This window comes from Humulus lupulus, chromosome 8 (assembly GCF_963169125.1).
Source record: "Humulus lupulus chromosome 8, drHumLupu1.1, whole genome shotgun sequence".
Lineage (NCBI taxonomy): Eukaryota > Viridiplantae > Streptophyta > Magnoliopsida > Rosales > Cannabaceae > Humulus > Humulus lupulus.
The window spans coordinates 132,680,999-132,705,219 of NC_084800.1; the positions used below are offsets into that span (position 1 = coordinate 132,680,999).

The 24,221-nt window shown below is 40.4% G+C and overlaps 1 protein-coding gene across 3 annotated transcripts; it reads left to right on the forward strand.

Annotated features, from left to right (window-relative positions):
- The first annotated feature begins 1,515 nt into the window (after positions 1–1,515).
- LOC133798470 (spliceosome-associated protein 130 A) lies at positions 1,516–6,357 on the forward strand. Of its 3 annotated transcripts, none has more exons than XM_062236752.1 (4): positions 1,516–4,735; positions 4,874–5,365; positions 5,765–5,920; positions 6,003–6,357. In XM_062236752.1, the coding sequence occupies exons 1-3, from the start codon at positions 1,724–1,726 to the stop codon at positions 5,900–5,902; spliced, it is 3,642 nt and encodes a 1,213-aa protein (XP_062092736.1). In that variant the 5' UTR covers positions 1,516–1,723; the 3' UTR covers positions 5,903–5,920; positions 6,003–6,357. The 3 variants fall into 3 exon arrangements, with proteins under 3 accessions (XP_062092736.1, XP_062092735.1, XP_062092733.1); XM_062236751.1 differs by having other exon boundaries at positions 1,517–4,735; positions 6,014–6,357; XM_062236749.1 differs by having other exon boundaries at positions 1,517–4,735; positions 6,047–6,357.
- The last annotated feature ends 17,864 nt before the right edge of the window (positions 6,358–24,221 follow it).

Here is a 24,221-nt window from a genome sequence, read left to right on the forward strand (position 1 = left end):
AAATTTAAAACATGGGAATCCCATCAAATATAAAAAAATAAATTACCATATTTTATACAAAACTTTCTCACATTTTCTCATCCTCCAATTTCTCTCTCACGTTTATTTATCTTCATTTTCTCCTTTCTCAATCTCTCATTCCCCACTTGGTTATTTCTTCTCAGCCCTCCGCCGGAGACATCACCTTTGCCGGAGATGCAGCCCCCCACCCCCCGACGATGATGCAGCTCCACCGCCCTTTGGTTATTCTTCTTCTTCTGTTGTTGCTGGTTTTAATGTTATTCTTTTGGTTGTTCTTGTTGCTCTTCTTCTTTTTCACATTTGATTTTTGCATTTTAAATATGATTTTGCACTTTAGATGTGATTTTTTTTTCTTCCAGCCCTAACTGTAGCTGGTTACCATCACGATTTGTTTAGTTTTTTTTTTCAATTGTGATTTTTTTTCGGATCTGTTTAAGTAACCAGGTACTATAGCGACTAATTCTTTTTATTCATATTTGATTTTTTTGTTCAGATTTAGCTGGAACTTGTTAGAATAACGATCAATTTAGATTTTTTTTTTGTTTAGATTTGATTTTCTTTCCAGGTCTAGATAAGTAACCAGTTACCATCGTAACTGTTTTTCTTTTTTCATATCATAATTTTTTCTTTCAAACCTAGCTGTAACCAGTTACGATTATGATCATTTTAGATTTTTTGTTTCGATCCTATTTGTTTTCAAGTCTAGCTAGGCAACAGGTTACCATCACAACTAGTTTTTTTTCACATATATATTTTTGTTCAAACCTAATTGTAACCAGTTACTTTCACGATCAATTTAATTTATTTTTTCATATCAGTTTTTTTCTCCAAATCTCACTAAGTAACCAGTTATAATTCAGCTAGTATTTTGATAATAGTACATTACTTAATAAATCAAAATTATTTTTATAGTTGTAACCATTTACTACAAAATCACTTAAAAAATTAAAATTGATTTTTATAGATATAATAAATTACCACACATCACTAAAAAAAAATTTAACAGTGACAAATGATCACTACCATAAAAAAAATCAAAATTGTTCTAATAGTGATAATCGGTTACCGCGGAGAAAATATAAATTGAAGAAGATAAAAAAAATAGAAGAAAACAAAAAAAAATTCAATATCTGAACAAAAAATTACTTTAAAAATACTACCTACAATTACTGAAATACCTTCACAAAAACTCAAAATTAGCCAAAATAATCTTATATAATTAAATATGGTAAATCTAATAAATTATTACACAAATATGAAATATGAGAAAATAATTCCAATAAAAAAGTAAGAAAACATAAAATATCATGTAAAATACACACAACAAAAAAATATCATATTTATCAAAGTTTAGAAAAAATTTCCTTTGGTGTAAATTCATCTAATTAATAATTTACTACTAACTTCTTCCCATTTTTACTGTCAAACATTTGCCCGGTCGTCCTAGAGTAGGATAACAAAGCCCAAATTGTTTTAGCCATCTAGGGTTTAAATTGAGTGAGGCTCTCCCGCTTTCAGTCTCTGTTGCCCCAAAACTAAAACCCTATACCCTCTTCATCTTTCGAAGAAAATGGTGATTAATATCTTCTAAAACTCCATAAATCCCCAAGTTGGTTCTCAACTTCGAAATCTTCTTCTTCGTCGTCTTCACCATTTTCGGAAACCCTATTCAGCAGTCTTTGAAACTCAATATATCTGAGCTATGTACCTTTACAGCCTCACACTCCAGCGACCGACGGGCATCGTCTCCGCCATTAATGGAAATTTCTCCGGCGGGAAGGCACAAGAAATCGTCGTCGCCAGAGGCAAAGTTCTCGATCTTCTTCGACCCGACGACAGTGGTAAGATCCAGACTGTTCTCTCTGTTGAAATTTTCGGTGCCATTAGGTCTTTAGCTCAGTTTAGACTCACTGGTGCCCAAAAGGACTATATCGTTGTAGGGTCTGATTCAGGCCGAATTGTGATTCTTGAATACAATAAAGAAAAAAATGTATTCGATAAAATTCACCAAGAGACTTTTGGGAAATCTGGCTGTCGCAGGATAGTTCCGGGCCAGTATTTGGCCATTGATCCAAAGGGTAGGGCTGTTATGATTGGAGCTTGCGAGAAGCAGAAGCTGGTTTATGTTTTGAATAGGGATACAGCTGCAAGATTGACGATATCATCACCTTTGGAAGCTCATAAATCTCATACTATAGTTTATTCCATTTGTGGAGTTGATTGCGGGTTTGATAACCCAATATTTGCTGCCATTGAGTTGGACTACTCGGAGGCGGATCAGGATTCTACTGGGCAGGCAGCTAGTGAGGCACAGAAGCATTTGACCTTTTACGAACTTGATCTTGGGCTTAATCATGTGTCAAGGAAGTGGTCGGAGCAGGTCGATAATGGGGCAAATATGCTGGTCACGGTTCCTGGAGGTGGTGATGGCCCAAGTGGTGTCTTAGTATGTGCCGAAAATTTTGTCATTTATAAGAATCAGGGACAGTCTGATGTTCGGGCTGTGATTCCTAGACGTGCTGATTTGCCTGCTGAGCGTGGAGTTTTGATAGTTTCAGCTGCTATGCACAAGCAAAAATCGATGTTCTTTTTTCTTTTGCAGACCGAGTATGGTGATATATTTAAGGTTACTTTAGAGCATGACAATGACCGTGTCACAGAATTAAAAATAAAGTATTTTGATACAATTCCTGTTACGGCTTCGATGTGTGTTCTTAAGTCAGGTTTTTTATTTGCTGCATCTGAATTTGGGAATCACTCATTGTATCAGTTCCAGGCTATAGGTGATGATGCTGATGTAGAGTCTTCCTCTGCTACACTGATGGAAACTGAAGAAGGTTTCCAGCCTGTGTTTTTCCAACCTAGACGACTTAAGAACCTTGTTAGGATTGACCAGGTTGAGAGTTTGATGCCAATGATGGACATGAAAGTCCTTAATCTATTTGAGGAAGAAACATCTCAAATATTCACACTTTGTGGACGGGGTCCACGTTCCTCTCTTAGGATACTAAGGCCAGGTTTAGCTATTAGTGAGATGGCTGTGTCAGAGCTTCCTGGTGTGCCAAGTGCAGTTTGGACTGTGAAAAAGAATATTACTGATGAGTTTGATGCATACATTGTTGTGTCATTTGCAAATGCTACTCTTGTGCTTTCAATAGGAGAGACGGTTGAAGAAGTTAGTGATAGTGGGTTTCTTGATACTACCCCTTCACTTGCTGTTTCTTTGATAGGAGATGATTCTCTAATGCAAGTTCACCCAAATGGCATTAGGCATATTAGGGAAGATGGACGTATCAATGAGTGGAGGACTCCTGGAAAAAGAACGATTGTTAAGGTTGGCTCTAATCGACTTCAGGTTGTTATTGCTTTGAGTGGTGGAGAGCTTATATATTTTGAGGTTGATATGACTGGTCAATTGATGGAGGTGGAGAAATATGAAATGTCTGGAGATGTTGCTTGCTTGGACATTGCCCAAGTACCTGAAGGGAGACAGAGATCTCGATTTCTTGCTGTTGGCTCATATGACAATACAATTCGCATATTGTCACTGGATCCCGATGATTGTATGCAGATTCTGAGTGTGCAAAGCGTGTCTTCAACTCCAGAATCTCTTCTTTTTCTTGAAGTTCAGGCATCAGTTGGTGGGGAGGACGGTGCTGATCATCCTGCTAGCCTTTTCCTCAACGCTGGTTTACACACTGGGGTTTTGTTCAGAACTGTGGTAGATATGGTGACTGGGCAACTTTCTGATTCTCGATCACGCTTCTTAGGTTTAAGAGCTCCAAAACTCTTTTCCATTATTGTTAGAGGCAAACGTGCAATGCTTTGTTTGTCAAGTCGGCCTTGGCTTGGTTATATTCACCAAGGACATTTTCTCTTAACACCCCTTTCCTATGAAACCCTCGAATATGCAGCTTCATTTTCATCTGATCAATGTGCTGAAGGTGTGGTTGCTGTGGCGGGTGATGCTTTGAGGGTTTTTACTATTGAGAGGTTAGGAGAAACATTCAATGAAACTGTGATTCCACTAAGGTACACTCCCAGAAAGTTTGTGGTTCAACCCAAGCGTAAGCTGTTGGTAATAATTGAGAGCGATCAAGGAGCTTTCAGTGCAGAAGAGCGTGAAGCTGCAAAAAAGGAGTGTTTTGAGGCTGCTGGAGTTGGGGAAAATGGAAATGGTAATGTAGAGCAGATGGAAAACGGTGATGATGAGGACAAGGATGATCCTCTTTCTGATGAACATTATGGTTATCCCAAGGCAGAGTCTGATAGATGGGTTTCTTGCATCAGAGTTCTTGATCCAAAGACATCAAGCACAACATGCCTTTTGGAACTTCAGGAGAATGAAGCTGCATTCAGCATATGTACTGTGAATTTTCATGATAAGGAGTATGGCTCTCTTTTAGCTGTTGGCACAGCCAAGGGACTGCAGTTTTTCCCAAAAAGAAGTTTAACTGCTGGGTTCATTCACATCTATAGGTTTTTAGAGGATGGAAGATCCCTTGAACTTCTGCACAAGACACAAGTGGAAGGTGTTCCTCTTGCTTTGTGCCAATTCCAGGGAAGATTACTTGCTGGAATAGGATCAGTTCTCAGACTATATGATTTGGGGAAGAAGAGATTGCTTAGAAAATGTGAGAATAAATTGTTTCCAAACACAATTGTATCAATTCAAACCTATCATGATCGGCTTTATGTAGGTGACATTCAGGAGGTATGTTGGTTCTTTTATTCCTTTTTGGGTGCATAATTCCTGAGAATTCTGCACTGAGATTGAAGTTCTTTACTTTTTTCTGTCTGTTTACTTTGACACTAACCAACCAACCAACTATATCTGTCTTTCCTTTTGCAGTCGTTCCATTATTGCAAGTATAGGCGGGATGAGAATCAACTGTATATATTTGCCGATGATTGTGTACCAAGATGGCTGACTGCGTCGCACCACATAGACTTCGATACTATGGCAGGTGCAGACAAGTTTGGTAATATCTATTTTGTGCGATTATCACAAGATGTTTCAGATGAGATTGAAGAAGATCCAACTGGTGGGAGGATAAAGTGGGAGCAGGGGAAGTTGAATGGAGCACCCAACAAGGTAGAGGAGATAGTGCAGTTTCACATTGGTGATGTGGTCACTTGCTTGCAGAAGGCCACTCTGATTCCAGGTGGTGGGGAGTGCCTCATTTACGGGACAGTAATGGGGAGTTTGGGGGCACTGCTTACGTTCACCTCTCGTGATGATGTTGACTTCTTTTCTCATTTGGAGATGCATATGAGGCAGGAACATCCGCCCTTATGTGGAAGGGATCACATGGCCTACAGATCTGCTTACTTTCCGGTTAAGGTAAATATTTTTTCCTTGGAAGTTCACTGATATGCAATTCCCTTCTCTTTTTGCTTTCAAAGTGCAGGCTATCTATTTATTCATGTTTTTTTCAATCACTGATTCAATATTATACTTGCCTACCCCTGCTTGTTTGGATGGAGTTTGGCAACTATCGGTTTATGGCTGTAGAAGAAATGTAGGATCTGTAAATAAATTTTGCTTCTTTGAAAACTAGGGATTTATGGCTGTAGAAGAAATGTTGGATCTGTAGATCTGTTTTAATATAGCTGAAATTGTTTCTTCTTCCTCTTTCTCATATGCTATTGCAATGTATTTGGGGGAATATATGACCTCAGTTTTTTTTAGCTGTCAAAACTATTAAGGTTTGTGCAACACTAACATATAATAATTTTGCAGGATGTTATTGATGGTGATTTGTGCGAGCAGTTTCCGACATTACCTCTGGACTTGCAAAGAAAAATTGCAGATGAGCTGGACAGAACTCCTGGAGAGATTCTTAAGAAACTTGAAGAAATTAGGAATAAGATCATCTGAGAAGCGGTCATAAAACAGGTGTGTGGAGTTGACCTTGATGTAATTTCATTTATTGAACTATCATGACTCAAATCTAAGCTTATGGAATCGAAATTTTAAGTGGCTAATCAGGTAGTGCGTGACAATGGTGAATCGATTTTGCAGTTTATGGTAATGCTGACGGGGAAGGCAAAGTATGCTAGTGAGTGAGTGGTGAATGATTTGGTGCTGAATAAAGCTTCATTAAAAGAAAAAGCATGCCAACATTCCCCATTTTTCAATCTCAAGTGTATTCAGAAATCTTATGGCATCCTCGCACTTTGTAGGCCACATTTTATGTTATTGTAATTAATTAGAATAGATTTTTAATATATTTCTTTACAAACTTATTGAATGATTCTCGACTAATCTCATTGAATGTACTTTTGTTAATCAAGATTATTGAATCCAAGAAAAATAGTTGCATGATTTTGTCACTCTTGTTGCCCAGTTTTTTTGCTGCTTTATAGAATCTTTTTTTTAATATCTTGGTAAAATTCACTAAGCTATTAATTGGGTTTATATTTTTTTTTTGGTTCAAATTATTTGCTGAGATCTATTGTGTATAATTGAAAAATAAAAATTCGTCATTCGAATTCCTCAATGATTTTTTTTTCTTCAATAAGATTAAATATGTCTAATTAAAATGCAAAAAATAAGTGTATTTGCCCCAAATACTACAGTATGGAAAAAAAAAATTCCAAAATAGCGAGCAAGATTCTTTCATTTTTACGTTTTCAAAAAGAATTTTTTATTTTTACAATCTTGCTGTATAGAAGGCTCCATCCACAAATTTTCTCCCAAGCTTCAGTTTGGAGAAAGTCACTGAATGCTAATTGGTCTGTTTTTAGAGTAAAACTGGGACCTAAAAAGCTGAAATGATATGGAAAGACACTTATGGTTTTTCACGACTTTCACAAAGTTGATGCAAACGCTGCTTTGTAATGGGAAATTTCACTTTTTATCTCTAATAATACCTAATATTATCAAAAAATCCCAACATTAATAATATTTTCAAATTAATGCTAAGCTTTTCCCTCCTACCGAAAATACCCTTCCCATTCAATCTCAGCCTTCTCTCTCTAAGTCTCGGTTTCTCTCTCTTTCAGTCTCACAAAAATCCCCCAAAAACCATCGAACCCCCACCTCCGTCGAGCCGTCGAGCCGCCATCTCCGTCGAGCCGTCGAGCCCGCATCTCCGTCGAGCTCCCACCTTCTCCGTCGAGCCCCCACCTTCTCCCATTTCTCCGGCGATCTCGAGCCCACTGCAAACTCCCATTTTTCTGTCAAACCCGAGACCCACGGAGCATATTTCCTTCAAAGTTTAAAAAACTAAGGTAAAATCTTGAACCCAAGTCCATATTTGCTTTATATCGTTGTTGAATCTGTGATTTGTGGAATGGGTTGTCCGATTTTGTGGGAAATTTTTTATGGGTTTGAACCAGTGGCTCGATAGGTTCGATTATGGTTCGATAGTAGGCTCAATAAGGTAGTTTGAACAGTTCGATGATGGATCGATTATGGCTCGATATGAGCTCGACATGAGCTCGATAGGAGCTCGATAAGAGCTCGGTAGGATATGTTGTATTATATTACAAGAGCTCGATAGGTTCGATAATGGTTCGATATGAGACTAGACTGTAGCTCGATGGTTATTTATCTAGACAGACAGATTTTTCATAGCTCGATAGGTTCGATAATGGTTCGATATGAGACTAGACTGTAGCTCGATGGTTATTTATCTAGACAGACAGATTTTTCTTAGCTCGATAGGCTCGATGCTGGCTCGATAGGCTCGATAAATTTAGGTTGTTGATATTTCTCGATGGAACTCGATAGTTTTTCGATAGTGCTCGATAGGGTATGTTTCAGCTCGATGATAGCTCGATAGAGATCGATATAGCTCGATGACAACTTATTTCAGTGTTTTTTTGAAATTTTTTTTATTCTGTTTTCTTACAAAAAAAATTTCATGTGTTGTTACAGATGCCTAAGTTGCTTGTTCCGTTCAGTGATCACTTTCCTGGTCGAGTGACATATCGGGGTAGTAGTACTTTAAATCACATCAAGACCAGGTTTTTGGAGCTCGGGCTGCTTGAAAGGGCTAAGGAATCCCCTTTTAAGCAATTCTTTTTGGCTTCGGAGTTTAATTTCTCCGGAGTCTTGGTGCATCAACTGTTGCTGAGGAAAATCGCCAGCAACAACGAAGATGAGGTGCATTTTTTCTTGGGGTCGAAGTCTTGAAGATTCGGCATGGGAGAGTTTGCCCTGGTGACGGGGTTGGATTTCAGTGCCTTCCCGTCACCAGAAGAGTTGGAAGGGCGTAATCTCAGCGATCGGTTGATAAAGGAGTATTTCAACGATGCTGAGAAAGTAAAGCTGTCACAGGTGGACCATGCTTTCAAGACTTGTACGGTTGTGGAAGATGTGTACAAGCTTGGTCTATGTCTGTTTGTTGAGGGGGTTCTGAATGCCATTGAGGGAAAACTGCACATTTGGCGAGATATTCTAAAAATTGTTGAGAATGTAGAGTACTTCTTCAGCTATCCATGGGGGAAGTACTCTTATAGGAGGCTATTGCATTCTTGTAAGAAGGACATGGTGAAGCAAAAGGCCAACTATGATGCCAAGAAGGATGCCAAGGTGCAGCAAGAGTCCAAATACAGTATGTATGGTTATGCCCCCGCCTTACAGTACTGGGCATATGAGGCTATCCAACAGCTTGCGGTGGAGCTTGTTGTGAGCTCGGGAAACATGTTCCCGAGGATGCTTAGCTGGTCGCATCGGAAGAACAAGGATTTCACCAAGTCCGTCATCGCACCGATATTATTGAAGAAGAATGTAAGTTATGTTGTTTTTTTTTTTATCTATATGCTTATCTTTTATCATTATTTGAGTTAACCAAATGTTTTATGTTGTTTGCAGTTAATTGTTCTTCCGATGTTGAAGCCTCGGCCAGCAGAAAAAAACTATTACTTGTCTTTGACTGAGGGAGATCTTCCCCTTTATCCTGGGCTTGGCCAGGATCCCTCGGAGACTGATGAGGAGGAGGATGCGACTTTTGAGAAAATGGCAGAGAAAGTTTCTCAGGCTGCCGAGGCAGCCAAGATATTTGCTGATGCTGCCCCGGGGGAGGAGGTTGCAGGTCCCACCCCTCCTATTCCCCCAGCCTCAGCCCCAGCCTCAACCTGTGCCCCAACATCAGCCCCAGCCTCAGCCCCAGCATCAACCTGTGCCCCAACATCAGCCCCAGCCTCAGTGTCAGCCCCAACACCAACCCCACCACCAGCCTCAGCCTCAGCCCCTGAGCTGGCCGACTTGATTGAGCGGTTGGACAGAGTCGAGGGTCGACAGGAGACCCTCTTGAAGAACCAGTCAGTGATCTTGGACGTACTCAGTCAGATCCTGACATTTGTTAAGGAGAAACCGAGGGGGTCCAATGAAGATTCAGAGTCAGAGTCATTGGATCTTCCGCTAGACTATGTTGATGATCCAACGACGCCCCCTACCATCATTGTGACACCAGATGCTGAGACTCCGGGAGTCGTTATTGTCAACCCTGAGGATGTTGCTGGGGTTCAGTTTCAGAGGGCTAGACGCCAAAGACGCAAGCCAGATTGGTTTGAGGACTATACGGATCCCACGAGGAAAAGACCTCGCACTGCTGCAGCTGCACCAGCAGACGAGGCTACACAAGAGGCTACACATGTGCTGGACCCTCTCAAGAAGCCAGATCCCAAACAGTATAGGACAATGTGCAAGTGGCTTCTTGGAGACATGCCCAACAAGACCCCGCGGGATGTAAAGACTGGGAGTCACGGTCCAGCATGGTTTCTGACGTTGAAGACACCCCAGTCGTGGCTCAATGATGGGGTAAGCAATTTATACCTAATTATGGACTGTTTTCAATTTTACATGTTTTATTTTTACTGACTCGATGTGAGCTCGATAGGAGTTCGATAGTAGTTCGACATGGATGTTAAAATAGGGGTTGTTCTTTACTATTTCAGAGTGGCTCGATGTGAGCTCGATGGAGCTCGATAGGTAGTTCGATAGGGATGTTAAAATAGATTGTTTTTTTACTGTTTTAGAGTGGCTCGATGTGAGCTCGATATTAGTTCGATAGGGATGTTAAAAGCTCGATGTGAGTTCGATATGAGTTCGATAGTGAAAATTCCCTTAACAAAAGTGGCTCGATGTGAGCTCGATGGAGCTCGATAGGGAGTTCGATAGGGATGTTAAAATAGGTTGTCTTTACTATTTCATGATGGCTCGATGTGAGCTCGATAGGTAGTTCGATAGGGATGTTAAAGTAGGTTATTTTTACTGTTTCATACTGGCTCGATGTGAGCTCGATAGGAGTTCGATAGTAGTTCGACATGGATGTTAAAATAGGGGTTGTTATTTACTGTTTCAGAGTGGCTCGTTGTGAGCTCGATGGAGCTCGATAGGTAGTTCGATAGGGATGTTAAAATAGATTGTTTTTTTTTACTGTTTTAGAGTGGCTCGATGTGAGCTCGATATTAGTTCGATAGGGATGTTAAAAGCTCGATGTGAGTTCGATATGAGTTCGATAGTGAAAATTCCCTTAACAAAGTGGCTCGATGTGAGCTCGATAGGGAGTTCGATAGGGATGTTAAAATAGGTTGTCTTTACTATTTCATGATGGCTCGATAGGTAGTTCGATAGGGATGTTAAAGTAGGTTATTTTTACTGTTTCAGACTGGCTCGATGTGAGCTCGATAGTAGTTCGATGGTAGTTCGATAGGGATGTTAAAGTAGTTTGTTTTTTTACTGTTTCATACTGGCTCGATGTGAGCTCGATATGAGCTCGATATGAGCTCGATGTGAGCTCGATGGAGCTCGACATCAGCATTTTATGATGGTTTTTGCTAATTTTTTTATCGTACTCTCTTTTGCAGCATATTGATGCGGCAGAACACATGCTTCGTATGCGTCGCAAGTATTTTCCCAATATATATCGACAGAATGCAGTTATGATGAACAGTTATTTCTCACAAGTGATACCTGCCCGATATGATCAGTTCAAGAAAACAGCCGACAAAACAAAGTATTATTGGGATGCTGACATTATGTCCATGTTGACCGGCATCGAGCAGCAGTTTCTGGCATCTTGGGGAGGAGTTGAGGATGTATATTGGTGCCAGAACTATGGACAACAACATTGGTTTGCCATTGAGGCTTCCATTTCTAGTTGGACTCTGACTGTTTACGATTCAGACAACTCGGTGATTAGTGACGCAAAGCTTGAGGATATTATGAGTCCATGGTGCTTTATGCTACCTTCTCTGTTAATGCAGAGTAAAATGTTTACTGATAGCTTGATGTTGAAGATTCCATCAGCAGGAAATAGGCCGCATCAGTTCACATTGCGTCGCAAACAGAAACACGAGCTCCCTCAGTCAAAGAGAAGGTAACAAACATCATCTTCATACTAATTTTGTTTCTAACTAAATTTATAGTAATGTGCACTTAATATATATATATATTTTTTTTACAGTGGGGATTGTGGTGTGTATGCTATCAAGTATATTGAGCATCTAATGGTCGGTCTTCCATTGGAAGCTATCTGCGATGAAAATATGGAGGTGTTCAGGAACAAGTGGACCACAGACTTGTGGTATCAAAATTTGTTACCTTGATGATTGTATATATACAGGGTCTTTACATGTACAGTTTGTTGTTCACATTTTTTTATAATTTTCATGGGCTGTTATCGAGCTAATATCAAGCTATATCGAACTGTTATTGAATTATCAAAATTTGTTACCTTCATAAAAAGAGTTTATTAATACAACAAGTTCAAATGGGAAAAAAGAGTTTAAAGCCTAGCTTTGCCATAAACATAACTTTTCAGAAAAATCAAATAAAAAGAGTTTATTAATACAACAAGTTCAAATGGGAAAAAAAAGTTTAAAGCCTAGCTTTGCATGTAGCCCTGTAGTGGCCAAGACCACCACACATGCTACACTTGCGATGACTGGGAATGATTTCTCCATTCGATGGAGTGCGGTTTGTCTTCCTTCTTCCCACCTTATTCTTCTTCGGTCGACCAACTGGTTGTTTTTCAACGGGAACCCCAACTTGCATTTTCTCTATGTTCTCGGGAACTTCCCAATCATCCTCATTCCCAGTTGGGTAAATTGTTTCTTTGTAAGACTCCCTCCACATCTCAGTAGTGTAATATGGTGAACACAGTGAGTAAATGTTGACATTGCGCAACATGGCCGCAGCCACACCATGAACACAAGGGTAACCCATTATTTGAAACTGACCACAAGAGCATGATTTGGTCATCAAATTCACCTCACCATCACCTTCTGGGTCTACCACATGAAATTCAAACTGTCCAAGAGGATGGACTTTCAAGTACCTTGCATCATCCGCAATGCCTGAGACATCTTTCTCATATGTTGTTGCTAATTTCGATGTGCACTTCTCTACCTCCTCACGACGCGCGGCAAACCATGACTGAATTGTGAAACGAATGAATTCCACAAAAGTAGTGACTGGGAAGGTTCTTGCGTCTCTGGTTTTGTTGTTGAAACTTTCAGCGTAGTTGCTTGTCATTACATTGTATCGATTCCCAGGAAAGTATACACGAGTCCACTTATCGAAGCCAATACCCTCGAGATATTGAGCTATGGCAGGATCCATTTGCTTTATATTATTGAAGAACCTGTGAAATTTTGACTTCCGAAATGCATATGCCGCATTATACATCTCCTTGTGACAGTGATCGGTCTTGAACTTAGCGATTACATTCATACTTATGTGATGGTAGCATGCGCCGTGGTAGGCATCAGGGAAGACCAACTCAAGAGCATGAATAATGCTAGCATGCCTGTCTGAAACAAAAGACAGATTATCAACAACTCCAATGGCTTCCTTCAATTTCATCATGAAATACTTCCAAGAAGCATGATTCTCACTGTCAACAATCGCGAATGCAATTGGATAAATGTGGTTATTCGCATCCAATGCGACAGCACACAACATGTGGCCACCGTACCTTGACTTTAAGAAAGTGCCGTCCACACATATAACAGGACGACATGATGTAAATCCCCTTCTACAAACTCCGAGTGAGAAGAAACAGTAAAGAAAGCGACCGTCATCTGTGACAAAATCAGTAATTGTACCTGGATTCTTTTGCTGCAGCATGTACAGGTAAGAAGGTAACTTGGAGTACGATTCTTCAGGTGTCCCCCTAACATAACCGAGTGCCTTCTCTCTGCATCTCCAAGCCTTAATATAACTCATATCGATCCCAAAATTATTCTTCATATCCTCCTTTATGCTGTTTGGTGGATAGCTAGTGCCATCAGTAGCATATTTGTTCTTGATAAGGTGCCCAATGACAGAAGGTGCTGCTTGACGGTGGTCTTTTTGTCGCAATTCTAGTGAGCAAGTATGTACACTATTATAAACAGTGATCTCAAACATCTCTGATCGCGCTACTTTTTTCCCTCTTATTCTCCAACCACAATCAGGATCCTTGCAGGTGATATACAACACATCAGTACCAGACTTCTTAACCATAAACTCAAAATTATTCTTCATTGCAAAGAGAGCCGCTTTGGTTTTCAATTCCATCTTGTTCTCAAATGTCTTCCCAAGATGTAATTCCCCCAACGCTATACCGGATGAGGGTGATTCAGAACGACTACAAGCTATGATATCTTCTTTTGTAAACATGGGAGCACTCCATTTTCTGTGATCTTCTGTTGAACATATTGAAATGTTCCCTGTATAGTTATATTATGTTCCACCATGACGACTAGAGCTGGTGCCAGGTGTTCGGCGTCCTTGACTTGGTGGGTTCGTCCGTGCAATATGACGTATTGGTTGTTCTTGTGCTTCTTCTACTTGCAAATGTTCAGCTAATAGATCATCATCCACCGAATTGTCTCCTAATTCCTCATTGTGTTCGGCTACCGGATCGTCATTCACATAGGGGTTGTACTCATACTGGTTGTCCCTCAGGTCACCAATAGGAAATCCTAAAGTACTGGCTGCTCCCCCAAGTCCGGGAGTGGAATATGGATCTGCAATGACAATCTTTTTAACAGGAGTGACACACAAGGCCAACCTTTCTTTAGATGTTACTCCTATGAATGCACGGACACCAAGATCACTTTCAACATGAACGGGTGTAAACGGTTGGTCGCCGCAAGTGTAAGGAACCTCCAATTTCAACTCATACATCTGTTTATCAACTTTAAGTTCCTTGTGCAATATGTCAAGAAGTTGCAAGTACGTTACAGTATCCTCCATCGGTATCACCGTGCATTGAGGGTCCTTGAAAATCCACTTATTCCCTTGTAATTCCCAAACACCATTGTAGGATACAAAAACGTAGACAATAGAGCCTGTGTTGGAAAAAAAAACATTAACATTGTCAGGAAAACTGTCATTTTTCCAGAAATGCAATAAAAAATAACATTATCGAGCTTTATCGAGCTATTATCGAGTTGGAATCGAGCTACCATTTCTCAAAACAGAATACAAACCTAACCAAACCCTCCATCGAACCCCTATCGAGCTATTATCGAGTTATCATCGAGCTACCATTTCTCAAAACAGAACATAAACCTAACCAAACCCTCCATCGAACCCATATCGAGCTATTATCGAGTTAGCATCGAGCTATCATTTCTCAAAACCGACTATAAAACACAACCAAACCCTCAATCGAACCCTATCGAGCTCATATCGAGCTACTATCGAGCTCACATATTATAGATCCATTCGACCCCTTCTCGAACCCTTATCGAGTTTCCATCGAGCACTAAACCGAACCTATCGAGCTATTATCGAGCTAACATCGAGCTACATCGAGCTCTTACAAAGACCTTCTTCTACATACCATCGAACCGTTATCGAGCTTCTATCGAGCAAAAAAATTGCAGAAAACCCAGAAAAACACAGATCGCGGAATCTCTCAAAAAATCCCGAAAAATACACCAATATAGGCTCAGATCTGTTCAAAATAGCCAAAAAAAATGTAAACAAATAATACCCAACACAAAATGTAAAATCTCATTACCCATGGTTTTTCTCCTCCAAAAACTCTCAAAATAGATGTTGCCTTTGATATTAACGAATTCACAGAAACAATGGAGATAACTAACAATGATTTTGACAAGAAAATTATACAAAACTGTAGGTTTTATGGAGATTTCGTGAGAATTAGAGAGAGAGAGGGAGGAGAGTGGAAGAGAAGGTTTTGTGAATTTTTGATATAATGGGAGGGGTATTTTGGGTATGGGAGGAAAGTTTAGCATTAATTTGAAAATATTATTAATGTTGGGATTTTTTGGTAATATTAAGTATTATTAGAGATAAAAAGTGAAATTTCCCTTTGTAATTACTACGTACCTGGTAGCTTTGTATTAATCTTGGCCATTATTTTGGCATCATATAATGACAAAATATATTCATCAATTATATGGGCAAGGATGTAGTTCTTTTCCTTGCCATCCCACTCACATCCTTCTCAAATCTCAACAAATCAATTTTGAATTTGATCATGTTATAAAATTATTTAGAATTTGAATTAATTAATGTGACATATTGATTTGACAATACAAATAATATTAAAAAAATAATTTATACATTTTTGGACCCTGTATTTTTTTCCATTACCTGTTTGGATCCTGTGTTTTGACAAATTATTTTTTGGACCCTATGTTTTATAAAATGGTTAAAATAGAACCCTAAACCCAATTTTGGTCAATGTTTTCTCAACTAAAATCACAAATAATTTACCAAACTAACAATTCAAAACAAAAATAAAATCATTCTGCTTAAAAATTGTGTTGTTATATTTAATTTTTTCTTCATTAAAATTAAGTTTAGAGTTCTATTTTAACAATTTTACAAAACATAGGATCCAAAAAATAATTTATCAAAACACAGAGTCCAAACAGATAATGGGAAAAAATACTGGGTCCGAAAAAGTATAAACCCTTCAAAAAAACAATAATTTGAAGTATAATAATGTTCACCTCAATTATATTATTTGATATTGATATTATTTTTTATTAATTTATTTGACTTACCATTTTCATCATTTAATCCATTCTTTTTTTATAATTTTTTTTATCATAACTGATATTGAATAATGTGATCCATATATATATATTAAAAAAAAAAAATTTGCTCCATGAACTAATACTATGCTTCCTAAACTTTTCACTTTTTAAATTCCTTTCAAACTATTGTCGTTACTTTATTGTGTCCATTTGGTTAGTTTTCATACTATATGGCTAACCAAGTATTGATATGACACTTTAGGTAGTGACGACGTGACGTGACATTGCCACGTCATTTACACGTGTATAATTAAAAATAAAAATTTCAAAAAATAATTAAAAAATTAAAAATCTATTTTTTTTACTTTTGTCTTTTTTTTTTCTTTCTTCTCCTCCATTTAAAAATTATAATTTTTTCTTAATATTTAAAATTAAATAAGAAAAGAAAAAGAAGTAAAAATATATATTTTAATGAGAAAAGATATTTAATAATTTTTAGTAATAATTTTTAAAAAAATATTTTACTAAATATTATTAAATATATATTTTTATTAAAATATATATTTTTACTTCTTTTCTTTTCTTTTTTTCTTTCTATTTTTACTTTTTTTTATATTTAATTTTAAATATTAAGAAAAAATTATAATTTTTAAATGGAGGAGAAGAAAGAAAAAAAAAGAAAAAAAGTAAAAAGTATATATTTAATAAGAAAAGATCTTTAATAATTTTTTAGTAAAATAGATTTTTTTTATTAAATATCTTTTCTTATTAAAACATATATATTTTTTCTTTTCTTTTTTCTATTTTTATTTATTTAATTTTAAATATTAAGAACAAAATATAATTTTTAAATGGAGAATGTTATCCCCAAAATTTGAAAACGATGACGTGGCAATAGAAATGACAAATGGCAAGGAATGGTTGGGTGACCTGGCTTAGGAGTGACCCGGTAGACCAGTGAAGAATTTTGACTGGCCAAAGAAGTGTCATGACCGACCAGGCATGACCTTGTCCGACCAGTCACGTGTTTGTCTGCCCAGGCATGACCTTGTCCGACCAGTCATATGTTTGTCTGCCCAGGCATGACTTTGGCCAACCGAGCATGACCTTGGCTGACCGGTCATGACCATGTCCATCCAGCCAAGTGCATGTCTGCCCAGTCAGGTGCGTGTCTGCCTAGTGAAGGTGTGCCTGACTTGCCTGAATGAGATATGGATCGACTAGACAGAGCAGGGTTACGCAAGAGATCCCAGAAACGGCTTCAACAAGAATCGGTCTTGGCTTGCGCGGGAATCTCTCAGTTCATCCCATGAATATAGTATATTGTTATATTTTGAATATTATTGTAAATTAAATATAATGAGAATAACAAAATATCCCGATTGTGAGGGACATCATCTGTACGATCCTGAGCCTATAAATACAAGGCTTATGGCATCATAAAGAGGATTTTTTGACTTTTGATTGAATTCTGATTTTCTAGAGAGAGAGTACTTGTATTTGAGAGAATTCTTGTATTCTTGTAATCTGCACTGAAGAAACTCAGTTGACTCAGGTTCATCTGATCTTGAGTGTAGATCTATAATCACAACTCTAAGTGGATTAGGCTATTACCAACACATTGGGGCTGAACCACTATAAAAATCGTCTGTGTCGTTTAATTCTCTTGAAGGTTTTTGTCGTTTTTGATGTCTACACGTCGTTGGCCAAAAACGCGGTCAACATTTTGGTGCTTTCATTGAGAGCCTGAAGAGAAAGACGGACGATCCCTGAAGTATTATGGCGCCTAAGAACACCAATGCGGCCTCCAAGAAGACAGGCTCCTGTAAAGAGCCGGCTAGATCAAAAGGTCCTGGCCCACAAAATTGTGAGACTGAACCTAGAGTCGTGCTCGAGGACGTGACTCCAGAAGTTGAAGAACTCCAGGAAGCCATGGGGGCCTTCCAGGAGGAGATGGCACAATTCAATGCCAGACAGGAGGCGTTCGCTGAAGAGATGGCTAGGCAGAAAGTGGCGTTTGAGCAGCAGAGACAGGAGATGGAGGCCAGGAGCGAGGAGATCAAGCGACAGCAGGAGGAGGCTGATAGGCGACATCGCAAGGCTGCACTCGCTTTGGAGGCAGCTACACAGCTGACCCAGGCCAATGCACAAGCTGCAGCACGAGGGGCAGCCACCCCAGGAGCAAGGACCACAGAAGCTGGTCGTAAGAACACTGATAGACCCCATTCTCAAGGGCCAAACAGGAGTGGTAGTAACCCACCTGGTCGGGAGGAAGATGGGGTCCGGTCGGGCACTGCCTCAACTCAAAAGGGGAACTCCAGAACCCCCTCAAGGAGCCACCGATCAGAGACTTCCCGGTCTGGAAGTCATAAGTCAGGTAGCAAGAAAACTCCACCTGAGCAGGAGCACAATAGAGCTCCTCGAGGTAAAGAAACTTCCCACTTCAAAGATGGGCATGGTCGTGATGAAGCTGATAGTCATCACACTGACCAGTCGAAGGAGAAGAATGATAACAACCATCGGGAAGGAAAAGATCGCCCAGCTCAGACAGGAAGGCCACCACTGCATCCCAACCAGCGCAGTGGCAAGGAGCATGTTCCGCATGGCAAACCTTCCGAGAAAACTTGGAGTACGGTGTTCGATCGGTTAGGGAGGCATACCTCCCAGAAGGATTTAAGAGACGACATTGCTGATAGAAGAAGGACTGTCTCGGTCGAAGGGCGAGATCCAATCCGACCTACCAGTCAAGTAGAAATACTTGATGATGGTCCGCCGGATAGGAGCGCTCGACCAGGCGGTCCCGAGAATGAGTCCCAAGCAGTGGCCCCAGGCATCCAAGCCCAGCTTGATGCTCTGACAACAACAGTTCAGGGTCTGTCAAAACGACCCTCTGCGATCGATCCAGTAGACCACAGAAGTGGCAGCCCGTTCAATGCTCGAATTAGAGCAGCCCAGCCACCAGCGAAGTACAAAGCACCGGTATTGCCAGTTTATACAGAAAAGGCAGATTCGATAAGGCATGTGGGGAAATTCGAAGATCAGATGGAGCTGCTCGGAGTGAGTGATGACTATCGGTGCAGAGTCTTCCCCACTACATTGTCCGACATTGCCCAGAGTGGTATTGGAAGTTTAAGCCTAACTCCATCACTTCTTGGGAAAGTTTTAGAAAGGAGTTTTGCAGGCAGTTTAGTGCTGCTCGGACTCCTCCATTTTACGCCAATCACTTGGTGGATATAAAGAAAGGAAAAGATGAGTCTCTCAAGAACTACATACAAAGGTTCATGAGAGAAGCTAACCGAGCTACTGCAGTGGGAGATGAGGGGAAAATGGTGGCAATTTCTTCCGGCATAATCTATCGGAGTCCTTTGTGGGACAGTATTCATCGCAACCCAATTTCAACGTTACAACAGTTTCTTGACCGGGCAGATAAATATATGAAATTGGACGACGCGATTGAGAAAGGAGAGAAAGGTCTAAACAATCCGGCCGGATCGACTGATCTCCCCAAGAACGGAGAAAATGGTCAAAATGGCGGAAAGAAACGTGGGAATAACTGGTCTGACCGCCATGATGAAAAGAAAGCTAAGTCGAATTCGAACGATAAGCCAACCAAGTATGAGCCCCGATTCACAAACTACACAACTCTTTCAGTAAGCCGGGCAGAAATCTATCTCGCTAGTCATCAGGAAGTTCCCTATAAGAAACCCCACCGATGAGGAAAGAGACATCTAAGAGGGATATGAACAAATTTTGTCGGTTCCATGGAGATTATGGCCATGACACAAACAAATGCAATCACCTCAAAGATGAAATAGAATTTCTTCTCCGGTCGGGCAAGTTGAGGAAGTACCGGGCAGAGACACCCCAAGGAGAAGGAGGCAGCAACAATCCTGGTTTCAAACGACAAAGATCTCCACCCTTGCAGCCCGGACCTGTGGACTTTACCTTAGACACTATATGTGGAGGTCCACACTTGGCTGAGGAAAGCAACAAAGCAAGGGAGAAGCATGCTGGGCATGAGTGCTAGGATCAGGAGACGCTGGAGTGGCGAGCGTCTATGAATATATTATTTCTAAATACCGCTTTCAGAGTGGTAGTTTAATTTCAAGTTGTTTAACTTGTTATTTAAATATGGATTATGAGCTGATTATTTGCTGACCAGTTATCTATTTTTGAACAATTTTGTTGTTTAAGACTCGTTATTAGACACGTTTTGTCCTTTTTAATTTACGAGTAATAAAAGAGATCACGCGCAGCGTGGTCGATTCTTGCTACAAATGTGCATGTGTGTTAATTATCCGAACAGTGTTCAACTGGTCGGTAAAATCGGACAGTGTTCAACTGGTCGATACATTCAAGCAGTGTTCAACTGCTCGAATATTTTCCATATATTCTATGTGTTTCACGAGTGATAAACTGCTCGAACAGATTCGGTCAAGTAGCAAGTGACTAAGGATCTCTCAACCCTCAATCACTTGGGGGGCACATAGGGTATATCAGTATATAATTTAACACAGGCAATAAGAGTGCGAGTTAAGATATCTGTTTTTAGGCTGACTTGTAAATTTTTGAAGTCCAAAAAGGCCATTAAGCTAACTTGTTTGACAAAGCTTAAGTAACTTGGAATTTTTTAAAATTTTAAGTTAGAAGCAGATATTCGTGTGACAATAAACATTATGCTCATAAAATGTTAGAGCAATAAGAGTGTGAGAAAGTATACTTAGTATGGACTTATGAAATGTCTAGAATTTCTAAGTTAGAAAACTAAGTACTCATGCGAAAATATAAGGCATACATCAGAGTGACTTTGCTATTCACAAAAAACTTATAATGTTTTAAGTCTAAAAAGACTTAGAATGTTTCAAGTTAGCCAAAAGAAAAGTAAAGTATAAATGCCAACAGCTCGGCCATACGAGCAAAAGTGCAGTAGCAAAATACAAAACAAAAGTCTACTAGAGAGCTGGTAGGATGACAACTTGTCTGGTCGGATGGAGGCTTCTCTGGTCAAATGAGAGATCACTAGTCGGCTCTGGCTGGTTGATCAACCCCTTCCTCAGCATCAGCTGCTCCTTCCAGTCGGAATGACAGCGTGGGAGAAACAGATGTAGTGCCGGCACGATTAGCTGCTTCCTCGGCAGCCTTTGCCTCACATTTCGCAAGCTCCTCTGCCTTGACCTCCTCTGTGAGAAAGTCGAGGTTGAGAAGCTTGTTTAGCTTCCACACTTGGTAAAAGCAGTTGAAGCAGATCTCCTCGTAGCGAGTAAGATCGGCTTCTTTCTCCCGCCGTAGCTCCTCATTCTCGCAAGTCAATCCCTTGTTCTCACAAGTCAGTTTCTCTAGCCGATCAGTCAACGACTTGTTGGTTTGGGTTAGTTTGTTGTTCCCATCAGCCAACCCCCTAAGAGACTCATCTCGCTCAGCCACAGTCTTCTCTGACCGCTCCAACTTGGATTTAAGATTCCTTTCTGAAGAAGTCAGAGTATCCACCTTAGCTTGGGCCTCCACTAGTTGATCATTTAAGACCTTGATCAACTCCTTGTAGTTTATTGCTTGGTGCTGAGCATGACTGATGGTGATGAGCGTCTGCATGAAAAACAAGAGGTTACTACAAGTATAAATATAAATAACAAACTGTCTTGTGATAGAATACTTACATTCGCCAACTGAGCAAGCCCTCTTTGTAAGACGACACCAACGCTAAGTCGAGGGAAGGATTCAAAGCTTTGAATCGTTGAAGCATCATGAAGAGTCTAATCAACCACTTCCTTCCCAATAGTACCAGAAGTACGAAGTGCCTCACTCAGGCCGGTCGGACGAGTGGGGGTTAGGCTCGTTGAGGGAGGAAGTGAGGAAGGGGTCAGCTGCGGGATTGCAACTAACCCCTCGGGTTGTCTCCCTTGGCTGGGCGGTACTGTCCTCGGGACTTTGCTCGGAGGGGTGGAGCCACTTCCTTCTTCGGACTTCCTCTTCGGGGCAGGAGGGGCGTTGAAATGCCTAAACATCTCTGAATCTGCAAAAGAGAAAGTACAAGATTTGTTAGTAAAAAATAAAAATAACAATAAAGCAATATGTGGATAAGTACATTACTACTACTAGACAGTTCTATAAATCCCATATAACCAAGTTAGCAAACATATCACTATGAATACTAGACCTGAGTTGAGGATTTGGTTGAGGAAGTCGTCCTCGTCGTCGGATGATGAGCTCAAGTCCCTCTCAGGATGGATGGCCTTTCCCTTCCCAGGCTGTGTGGGAATAGCAGGTCTGCGCTGGTCCTCTGGCTGGGGCTCCCTAATGATGAGATAGCCTGGTCTGCGGGAGTGAGGAGATGGTCCAGGAGAGAACTGATCGGTCACTACCTCAGTGCCAGCGTAGGACTGATCAGTTGCATTATTTTCCTCAGTAGTGCTCTCCACTGTGATGTTCTGGTTACTTGGTAGCAGGCCCACCAGCTGAAGATTATCTACAGTAACCAAAATTTTCACATCCTTCTCCTCGATGCACATATTGGCCAACTCCTCTTCTCGGTCAAGCATGTCTTTTGTGGGCAAGGGTTGCTGGAATGGACCCGCATGCGTAAAATCCAGGTTATTGGCTTTGATGTCCGACGTGAGAAAATACTCTGTATAGTATTTCCCCGGATTTGACTTGTGAGCAATGCCATAAAGGTATTTAACCCCTTTATGCCTATGAAGGAGGTGGAAAAAACCTGTGTTCTTATAGCTTGGGTTGGTTCTGAAGTCGAATAAGTAGTGTATCTCGTGAGGAGTAGGCTCATCCCAGCCTTGCATGAAGTAAAGAATGAACAGGGCAGACAACGCCTGAATCCCGTTAGGAGCGATCTGGAAGGGAGAGACGTTGAAATAATCTGCTACTGACCGGAAGAAGGGGTGTAGCGGGATAGTCGCTCCTGCATATATATGGTGCCTAGACCAGGCACAGTACGGTCCGCCAGGCCTGTTAGCCCTCTGATTAGGGCGCGGACATATCACATTCACCCCTCTCAAGCCTAAGGCTTGGATGTGTTTGTCAAACATCCCAGGGTTGAGTTTCGTAGGCTTGGTGGTAAACCAAGAAGGAGTTTCTTCTCCTTCCTTCCTTGGTTTTTGGACAGCCTGATGCTGGATCTCGGTAGCGAATTTCTGGGTAATTTTTCCCCGAGGCTTATTTGGTTTTGGTGTCTGGTGGGGTGGTCTCGAAGAAGCTGCAGTGCGGACCTCACTGCGTTCCACCACTTTCTGTACCGCTCTATGGGCTACTTAAGGATCCTGGTTGTAATGCCCCAAATTTCCTAATAAGGTTTAGGACCTTGATTAGGAGGCCGGGAGGGCCATAAATGATTTATTATGATATTTAATGAGTATATGCATGTTTATGTGAATTATATTATTATATGATGGTGAATGCATGCATGTGGGCTCATATTTTAAATGCAAGGGTATTTTGGTAATTTGGCCATTGTGGGCGTAATTGTATATTTTGGGTGCGTGATTGTGATTAATTAATATAGCCACATTATAAGGTGGATTGGTTCGAGCTTTTCGACATGAGACGATTATGAGATGTAAGTGTTCGGTCTAGTCATAACGGGTTTAAGTTCGGGGCTCGGGGTGAATTTAATGATTAGAGCATTACCGGGAATTAAAGGGTAATGGGATATGATTTATTGGTATTTGGGAATATTGAGAATAACGGGAATTAGAGAGCGTTAATTATAATTAACGAGATAGACGGGAAATGACGGTTTTACCCTCGGAAGCTTTTAGAGGGGTTTATTTGGCTTAGGGGCATTATGGTCTTTTGACCCTAAGGATATATATGACTTAGGAGGGCTGTGGAAAGAACAGGGCAAAACAGAGTTCTCCTCCTCTTCAACCCGTACACCATCTCTCACCATCTTCTCTTTGGGTGTTCTTGAGGCCATCTTAGGGTTTTGAGCTAGGAAATCAAAGGTGGCAGCTAGGGGTCCTGTTTCAACCATTAAAGGGGATTCAAAACTGTGTTTGAGGTGAGTTTTAGCTTTTGAATTCAGGTGGTGCTCTGTTTTCTTCTTTGGTTTTTCAGCTTTGTTTTCTTGTTGGAAGTTTGGATTCAAAGGGGTTTCGATGGGTTATAAGATTGGGTTTTGATGAGGGGAGATTATGGGTGTTGTCTAGGGGTTTGAATGAGTGTTTGGAGGAGGTTTTGGGCTAATTCGAGGGGCTGGTTCTAAGGGAAAACACAGGGGCAAATTCTGTGTTCGC